Raw genomic sequence first — 10,275 nt, forward strand, 5'->3', positions numbered from 1 at the left:
TAGAAATAAACACTTTGGGCAATGCGATGTGCAGCTTATTGATCCGATTGAACGTAACATTCCTGCTATAACCCTACGGGGAAAAAACCAATCTATCCAAGCAAGTTCACAAAATAAAAACGGCAAGTATTTACTAATCAAAAGAAGTTAACATCACCATCACCCCTTTGTGAGCAGGATAATATTCATGAGCTAAGACCATAAACAAAGAGAAACGGGAGATATAGGTCAACTTTTTTTTGGGGGGGGGGGGGGGGGGGGATAGCATATCACACCACCTTTTAATGCATAGTTATCTTTAAATCTCAATTTAGTTTGTCTTTGCTTCAGCTGTTTCTTTGGTCAAGGGCCAGGGTTGGAGGAGAATTGGGACAATCATACATCAAGTACAATTTCCTATTATCTGTAAATTATGTGCTCAGCTTTCCATTGATTCTGGCAAGAAGCCAGATGATAAAATAGCAAAGCAAAACTCTTCACATATTCATGAGGATATATATCTCCCCAGGATTTTATCAGAAATTCCTATTAACACCCACAAGACTGCACAAAGTACTCCAAGTAAAGAAAAACAAAAAAATCCATTCTTGGATTTGCCCGAACTACTTGAAGCTGCAGAGGTATTACCTGCAGCAACATTCATGTTCCTGGCATTTAATTTCATCCTACTAAAGCTAGACATACGCTCAAAGGCCCTGTTAACTAGAGCACTTTCAGCAGCTGAAGCAGGCGTGGTGGGTATAGAATCCACGAAAGCCCACAAATTAGAGGAGATCCACGATTGTGCACCATCATCCTTTTTGGCTATTGGATTTTGATTTGCGCCCACAGGATGATTTGTATTATTATCATATACCACACCTAAACATTGCCAAAACTTGCTAAAGTTAGAATAAAATCTAACACCAATATATAACAGCAGAAGAGCTCTTGAAGCTGGCTCAAACTCCCCCATTTCCACTTGGGCAAAAGAGTTCTTGCCATGCTGAAGATGACATGGTTATTCAATACCATCCATCTGTCCATGAGCTCCACCAAGTCAGATAACATAGAGAATGTGTTTTATACAAATCTTGAAAAAATATGACAATATTAAGGCATTAGCCAAGGAAAACTGGCAGCATCGCTATATGGAATTCTTTGAATACCTGAAGTTACTTGATGAACAACTGATTGGTCTCCTTCAATGGGGTTAAAGACGTTGAAACTTTCGTCATGCCTCCACAATTGATGGTTTATCTGGTTTTCATGATTCAAGTGCATCTGCCGGTTGTTCATCATGTCATTTTGGAAAGTGCTCATGTATGTAGTGGAATCTGGGTATGCAATCCCATTCACAAAGTTGTTCATATATAGTTCAGCATTTTGCCCCACCGTTGTCCCCTCATTATCAAGAAGCAAGTGTGCATCATGATACAGGTCAAACTCTCCTAAGCCATCGAAGTCATCAAACTGCACAGTCTCCAGGTTTCCAGCAGGCTTGTCGAAGATTTGACCATTTGGTGTTTGATTATCAAAATTTTGAATAGAGAGCGCTGAATCATCGAAGTTTTGAACACTCGGTTGTGGACCAAGAAGATCATCCATCTCCAGAAAGTCTTCCAGGAAATCCTCTTCCACCGCATGTAGCGCCTTTTCAGGATTCACAGGAGCAGATGAGACCTCTGCTGCCTCGTGCAACTGCAATTGTGATATGCCTGATTGTGTCAGGTCAAAGCTTGTGTTCGCATTATACTGCTGGCAGCTTGGGCCAACAACAGCACAATGATTGTACAAATTAACTTCCATTGAGGACTGATCCAGCAAGGTACTTTCAGTATCTTCCTCTTGTACAAGCTGATCCAATGCATAGTCGTTATCTACAAAGAAAGGCTCAAGAAGCACAGGCTCATCATCTGCAATACGTTTCAGCAGTTCCTCAAGTGCATGATCAGCAGCAGCTGGAACTTCATTAACGTGCTTTGTGGAATTCTCCTGCTGAACAGAGACTTCGGCTACCGGACACTCATCATCAGCCCAGTCCTCCTCTCTAAAAGGTGCACCATATTGCTCACCATTCTTGGGGCCAGGCCCGCTCTTCTTAAAGACCTTGTAAAGTGCATAGTAGTCCTGTGCATTCTCGCATCTTTTCAGCTCTTCTTCATCCATGGTATATTCATGCATCACCCAATCTGTCCGTTCACCTACAGGTGCTCGGCCTTTATAAAAGACAAGTGTCTTCTTGACTCCAACTGCACGAGAGTTGCATGTAATAATACGATCCTTTCCAGTAGCTTTCCAATACCCGTGCTTTGTTGCCCTGTTTGACCGTGCTCCGTTGGGATATTTTCGATCTCTGGGACTAAAGAAGAACCACTGCCTGTCTCCAGTTTTTAACTTGGACAAATCTGCAATTCAATATGCAAAAACAGTCAGTTAAGAGTTCAGAAGATTCAAAGATGGTCATGAAAGTACATCAACCCAAATATGAGTATCAATCAGCAACAATTAGTTTCAGACAATAGAAGAGAATAAAATATCGTACGAAATTCAAGTCAGGAAGCATGTCAAGAGAAGAAACGCCATCAAACAAACAAAGAGAAGCATCAGGAATTTAGAATACAATAGCTATACATGGAACATGATCATTTCCATTAATGTCGAAGAATCATAAATATACTTATGTGCGTGTCAAATACTGATAATGATACTTCCTTTCTTTTGTCATAATTAAACTACTGAGAGCTTACATATGTCCTCGATCTCCATTCTTATTCATCCCTAAGTCCACACAAACTCTGATCACAATATACACAAAAAGCGCATGACTCAAAATAGAACCTAGCCCCCCACCCCCACCCCCACCCCCAAACCAAAAAAAACACGGTGAACCTTTTATAGAAACCCAGAATTACGCGAAAAGAACATCTTTATGACAGATCGACTTCACCCCAAATAAATATTTGTCAAGTAAACAAACAAAGTACAGCCAAGATGACAAATATTCCTTGCACAATGAATAATAAATAAACATCACATATAATCCTTCAACCAGTACACACCTTCATCCACAGAGAGAATTAAGAAAGCAAAAATGTTAAAATCATGCCAAAAAACAAAGTCAACAACAAAAATACTCCAGAACGAAAACAATACAACCCCCAGTTAAATCACAATCCTCAAAAACAAAATCACAAACACAACAAAACAACACACTTCACACGCCAAAACCCTACATAAAACAGTCACTCACATGATCAAATCAAGTCAACTCCTCAAACAACACATACAAATATAATCTTTCAAATTATAATAACAAAAATCTAATATAGTAAGAGAACTGATACATACCAGGCAAATCCTCAGGGTCCCACTTGTACACGTCAGTCACAGCAATAGCATCAAGCAAGATCCGGCGCCGACAGATCTTCCTCTTCAAGTAGTACACAACAAGCTCCTCATCTGTCGGGTGGAACCTAAACCCAGGTGGAAAAATATCAGTACTTTCTCCAAAAACCTTAATCTCTTTACAAGCTGATGATGATGACGGGGTTGATGAATCCACCAAAAGCTTCATATCTTCTTCAAAAAATCAATAGAATTACACAGTATATATGAATATGTGGCTGTGATTGTAGAGGAAAAAGTGAAAAACTGAAACCCTAGAAAGATGAAATTGAGAAGGGTCAATCGAGGAGAATGACCCTAAGAGGTGGGAGTGTAGAGTTAATTGGTCAAATAAGAAATAGCGAAGAAAATAATACCCCCGCGGTTTTTGGGGGGAGGGGTTGGGGGGTGTGAGGAAGGTTCCTGGGAAATAAAGGGAGCTTTTGGGCAATATGGTGCCTTATTTTTTTAGAGTAGGTTTATTTTGGTCGCTCAAATATAACCATAGCATATTTAGTCCCTTAAGTATGGCTAAAATAGAGCACCTTTAGTCTCACTAATAGAATCTGTACGAGATCAATTATGGGGTTGAAACTTTTACTTTTAAAAATAGTATACAGCTGATAAATTTAAAATTTTAACGTTGAAACTTTGACTTTTAAAAATTTTCGTTTGATTTATCCAAAAAGAAAAGTTAAAATTTGAAAAAAAAATAGAGTTACCAAGATCACTTCTATGCATATTATTGAAGCAAACAAATCACCAGATTATTATTTTTTTTCGGCTATTATTTTTACAGCGGCTATACAGTGTCATTTTCTCATTGAAAACTAGCACAGAATGGGATATTTTCAAGGTCAAAATTTTAGAAGACATTATCTAAAAATGAGGAAGTAAAGTGATAATTTGCGTTATCCAATAAAAGGAGAGAAAACATTTTGCTTTATAGCGGAAGATTTGCTTCATGAATAAGAGTTGGTTAACACCGTTAGTTTTTTAATACATTCTGTCAGTGAGACTAAAGGTGCTCCACGTTAGCATACTTAAGGGATTATATATGCTTATGGTTATATTTGAGAGACCAAAATAGACCTACCCTCAAAGATAAGGGACAATATTGATCAAAAACTCAAATAAACGAGAGATTTTTGGTAGGAATTTGGTGTGACTAGGTTTAGTGAGATTTGAGGGGGGTTCTTGTATTATGAATATTATTATTATTATTATGAATTAAAATAAGGTTTTGTTATTTTAGAATATGGAAATTTGCTTTTTCTTTAAAATAAAATCTGTTTAATGAAGAGAAAATTCTACAACGAATAGAAGCAAGTGAGCTGACTAATTTGGAAATTTTGGGACTAAATAGTATTTTCCTGAGGTTTGAATTATTGTGTACCTTTGATTCGTTCCAAAGTAAGGTTGTCCATTTGGGGCAAATTCATGTATCGCATAAAGGATAGTGTCACATGGTTTTTTGCCCAAAAAATTAGTCGCACAATTGGGAACAGTATATTGCCAAAAAAGACATTATTACTCCTATATGTTATTGTCTTTATGTCAAAAAGGTGAGATGTTTTGTATTTCTTTTTTCGTTTTCCGAAAGTTAATTTGATTAAATTAGATTGATGTAATATTTAAAATAAAAATTTAGATATTCAAAAATTATAAGAAAAATACTATAAAATATTAAATAAAAATTCATATGATGAAAAAATATATGCCAAAATATAGACCAAAGTTTATATAGTTTGTCTTAAATGCGAAAAGATTCATATAAATTAAAACCGAAGGAATATTATGATTTTTTAGTAATTCAATTTCGATCTTAATTTTAAAGTTTTGAACCGTTTGTTGCTCAGCATTCTTCAGAAAATTTTGTTTAATGTTAAATTTTTATTCTACATAAAAAGTACACAAGAGACAAAAAACTTCAAATTATATAAAAGGCAATTTTCGTAGACAGTCCCTTAAACTTGTCACTAACTGCTAAAAAGATGCTTCAACTTTGCAAGCTGATATTGAGACACCTCTACTTGATAGAGATATGACCCTATGTCACGTGTGCCTTTTTTTTTTCCCAAGCTTTTTGTGGCTTAAAATACTTCTCTTTTCTCTCCCTCCCCTATTTTCCATGGTCAACCCTCACCTCCTTCGTTATCTTTGTATCATTTCGGGCCAGTTTGGTCATAAAAAGAATTTACTTTTTTCCGGAAAAATATATTTGGACATGAAAATTTTAAATTTCACTTAAAGTTGAATTTCAGAATTTTTCAAAAATTTAAAAAAAATCCAAAAAGCTATTTTTTAAATTTTTTACTTCAAATCACTCACACAAATTTAAAAACAGCTCCAAATTATATTCATGTCGAAACACAACTTTAATTTTCAAATATTATTTTTACTTAAAAAAATATTTTACTTTTTTCGGAATTTCACAAGATTTATATCCAAACGCCCACTTCATACAAATTTTTCTTACCCCAGCATCAATCAGCCTGTCACGACCCAAAATCCATTTAAAGGTCGCGATGGCGCCGGACACCACTGTCAGGTAAGCCAACACTAAGAAGTTAGTTAAATTCTCATTTTAGTATTTTCGAAATCATAAAGTTTCCTTCATTTTTACTAGTAACAGATGAACTTTACAAATTAAATAGTAATATTTTCCAATTTCAACAATGAATATCCCATAATCACCCCAGACCTCGTTGTCACAAGTGCATGAGCAATTTCTAGGAAATAAAATATAATACAATAACTGTCCGGAATACGAATTTTGACAGAAAAGAAAATACAATACCCTGAAGGAGACTCTGCTGGCTGCGGGTCGCCTCGAGAGATGTAGCTCACCTAAGACTCCATATCAACCATGCCGATGCGCCCAACTAGGCCACTAGACATACATGTGCATGTGCAACAAAAATGCACATCAAGTGTAGTATGAGTAAGAAAACAACGCGTACCCAGTAAGTATCCAGTCTAACCTCGAAGAGGTAGTGACGAGAGGTCGACTTCGACACTTTCTAGTGGTCCAATAATATCAAATACAGTAAAATAAGTGAATAAATATGAAACATAGTAAATATATGAAACAAGCAAGTATAAAATACGTGGTACAATTCTCCTCTCTACAATTTACTCAAGCTCTCAACTAGCAAGTTCCTCCGTAACCAAAAAAAAAAAGGCAGCATTGACATTGAATGAGAATGCTTGAATGGGAATCATCTTAGCAACTGACTATAGACATGAGTCTAAGCCCTTCGGCCAAGCCGCTTTGTCTGTTCATTGGATTGATGTCTGATAGCTTTTCCTTCTTCCCAACCGCCTCTCCACTTACTCGTAACAGGCTTTTCTTCTGTAGAAGACTTCTTCCGAATGGCATAATTGTCCGACACTACGTTCCTCGTTCTTCATCATATATATATAGATATAGTGGATTTCATCAAAGAGGTTATCATAATTTAAATCAGGGAAAACACCCTCAGATACACTTGCTTCTTGCCAAATATTACGCACGATTCCATGATGATAATATATATATATAGAAAATGCCTAGGCGTACGGCCCGATCCAACATAAAAGTAAACCACGCACTGCCGAGGGTCGAACGGCGTGAACCATAGATGCATCTATTAACCTGCCGAGGTGAACGACTCTCTCCCATGAGAGTGTGGTACATAATTCCTGCCGAGTCGAACGGCCCGATCCCATAAGAATAGTAGAGGGAAATAGCTCTCTCGCGAATCATACATGCGACGCGGTCAAACATAAATTTAAGGAATTACCCCACTCGCGGATCATACTTGCGACGCAGTTAAATATAAGTTTAACATTTAAATCATATCTCTTTCTTGATTCTTTTCAAAATAAGGAAAATTCAGCTTGTAGCTTTTTAAGGAAATTACCCCGCTCGCGAAACATACATGCGACGCGGTTACACATAGATTTCTTAAGCTATTATGATATTTCTCTATTCTTTTCGAAAATACGAAGTTCAAATGAAACCTTTTAAATCTTATTCTTCAATTTCACTCCTTTCAAAATATTTAATAAGCGAACTCAATCTCGCTACCTCTCAAGGCAAGCAATAAATATAAATAAATAACAATATCAACAAGGCATGATGTAAGCCTTAAACTACCCGGACATAGGTATAGCTAGTAGCTACGTACGGACTCTCGTCACCTCGTGCGTACGTAGCCCCCACACATAGAAGCACATAATAATTTAGTTCATCTAAGGGGTTAATTCCCTTTTACAAGGTTAGAAATGAGACTTACCTCGCTCCGAAGTTCCATAATTGGCTTCCAAGCCCTTCCGACGACTCAACCCAATGCTCGACGCTCTGAAACTAGCCAATAATTATGCAAACCCATTAATATACGCTCGAATACTCATAATAATTTAATTTACAACAAATTCTCAACTGTGCTCGGAAACTCGATAAAATCACAGTCGGGCCCCCGCGCCCGGTTTCCAAAAAATTTCGAAGATAAACTTTACCCATAACCCCACGAACTCAAATATATAATTTATTCTCAATTCCATGTCCAAAATTTGTGGTCAAAATCCAAATACACAAGATTCTAGGTTTTTCCACCCAAACCCCAATTTCTACTAGTTTCCATGTTCAAATCTACGTAAACTCATGTATTTAACTCAAAATTGTGAAGAAAGCTCTTACCTCGTTATGATTGATGAAGATGGCACTCCAATATGCTCCAAAATCGGCTCCGATGGGCGAAAATGAAATGAAATAGAGTCATACCCTCATTTTTAAAGAAGACACTGCCAGCCCCGACTTTCGCACCTGTGGTCACTTGACCGCTTCTGTAGTTTCGCAGGTGCGGCCCAACTACCGCTTCTGCGGTCTATCCCCCAGCTGCCCACTTTCGTTTCTGCCCTTTCCTTTCCGCAGGTGCGGTCTTTCTTCTGCGGCGAGATGACCGCATCTGCGGTCTCAACACTCCCCCGCCAAACTGCATCTACGCCCCTTTGGCCGCTTCTACGGCTCCGCACCTGCGGCCAAAACCTCGCAGGTGCGGTTACACCAGATGACAACTGGCTTAGAAATCTTCATAAGGCCGAATTCAATCCATTAACCACCCGGAATCCACCCGAGGCCCCCGGGACCCCGTCCAATCACACTGACCAGTTCCAAAACATAAGGCAAACCTGCTCGAGGATTCAGATCACATCAAACAACGCTAAAACCATGAATCGCACTCCAATCAAGCTTAATGAACTTTAGAACTTCAAACTTCAACATTCGATCCGAAACCTTTCTAATCACGTCCGATTGACCTTAAATTTTGCACACAAGTCACATTTGACACTACAGACCTACTCTAACTTCCGGAATCAAATTTCGACACTGATATCAAAAAGTCCACTCCCGGTCAAACTTCTCAAAAACCTTCAAATTTCTAACTTTCGCCAAACGACTCCAAATTGACCTACGGACCTCCAAATCTACTTCCGAACGCGCTCCTAATACCGGAATCACCATACAGAGCTATTCTCAGACTCAGAATTCCAAACGGACACCGATAACATTGAAACGCACTTCAACCCAAATTTATGAAATTCTTCCAAAATGCTAACTTCCACAATAGGCGCCGAAATGCTCCCGGTTCATCCAAAACTCGATTTAGACATACGCCAAGTTCAAAATCATCATACGAACCTGCTGGAACTTTCAAATCCCGATTCCGAGGTCGTTTACCCAAAAATCTAACCTTAATCATCTTCCAACTTAAGGCTTCCGAAATGAGAATTTTTTTTCCAAATCAACTCAGAACTTTCGAAATTTCAATTCCGACCATGTGTACGAGTCATAATACCCGAAGTGAAGCTGCTCATGGCCTCAAACCGCTGAACGACGGGCTAGAGCTCAAAACGACCAGTCGGATCGTTACACAGCCAAATACTATATTTGTCGCCACCAAAAAAAGATTATTTGATCTCTAAAAGTAATATCCTCATTTCATTTTGAATACGCGACACTCCATCAATCTATATGACTACTGATCACCATCCTCTCTAGCAATCTGTAGCCAACACAAAATATTTACAATACTTTATCCATAAACACATAAATTGAGGGGCGCACCCACCTGATGTTAAGCAGGTTCAACTGAATTCAACTTTGCCAAAAAATAATAGTATGTATGTATGTATGTATCTATTAATATATAAAAGGAGAAGTAAATTAATGAAATTATGACAAGTGTCAAAACAAAATATCAACACTTTTCATGTTTTAGGACAAAACTTCCATACCTTTGGAAATTCAAATATTTATAAAATTAAAATAAAAAAAAATTACAAAATTTTAAATAATTAACAAGTTCAGTTATTCCCATATTTTTGGGCGGATACTTCTTAAAACTAAAAACTAACAAAAAGAATTACTTCAATTCCAAAAAATGGTTTCCTACATTTTTCATTAGTTTTTATTTATTTTATTATAAACCTACATAGAAATACTAATAATTAAAGCCAAAAAGAAATACTGTACAATTGATCGTGTTCTCAAACATGAGCAATAATATCCTAAACTAACTCAAACACTCTCTCTCTCTCATAAAAACGGAAAAGGTAAAAATGGTAAAAAAAACTATTCATCCGCACCCTCTCCCTCATAAATGATTCTCCTCCTATTTTTCTTAATCACGAACTTTGTTCAATGTGTGGGCTTGAAATTTCTGCAATTTCACATCTCCCGCTCAAAGTATCCGTAGCGATTCTACATTCATGCACTCCGAAGTTCAATTATGAAGTAACAATTTGAATTGCTAAAAGTTTATCGGCGACAACATTGTTAAACCATGGTTATGGATTCGAAATCATCGGTTCACAATTTCATCCAGAAAAAGGTGCTCTTTTTTTATTTGAAAAAGTGCAGGT

The 10,275-nt window shown here is 37.3% G+C and overlaps 1 protein-coding gene across 1 annotated transcript; it reads right to left on the reverse strand.

Moving 5' to 3' along the window:
• Positions 1-378: 378 nt before the first annotated feature.
• Positions 379-3,742, reverse strand: LOC109218512 (NAC domain-containing protein 17-like). Its single transcript, XM_019382877.1, has 3 exons — positions 3,331-3,742; positions 1,149-2,387; positions 379-861 (listed from the first exon to the last, which is right to left on the reverse strand). Exons 1-3 carry the CDS (start codon positions 3,554-3,556, stop codon positions 485-487), a joined length of 1,842 nt encoding a protein of 613 aa, XP_019238422.1. The 5' UTR covers positions 3,557-3,742; the 3' UTR covers positions 379-484.
• Positions 3,743-10,275: the final 6,533 nt, after the last annotated feature.

Source organism: Nicotiana attenuata, unplaced genomic scaffold (assembly GCF_001879085.1).
Source record: "Nicotiana attenuata strain UT unplaced genomic scaffold, NIATTr2, whole genome shotgun sequence".
Taxonomy (NCBI): domain Eukaryota; kingdom Viridiplantae; phylum Streptophyta; class Magnoliopsida; order Solanales; family Solanaceae; genus Nicotiana; species Nicotiana attenuata.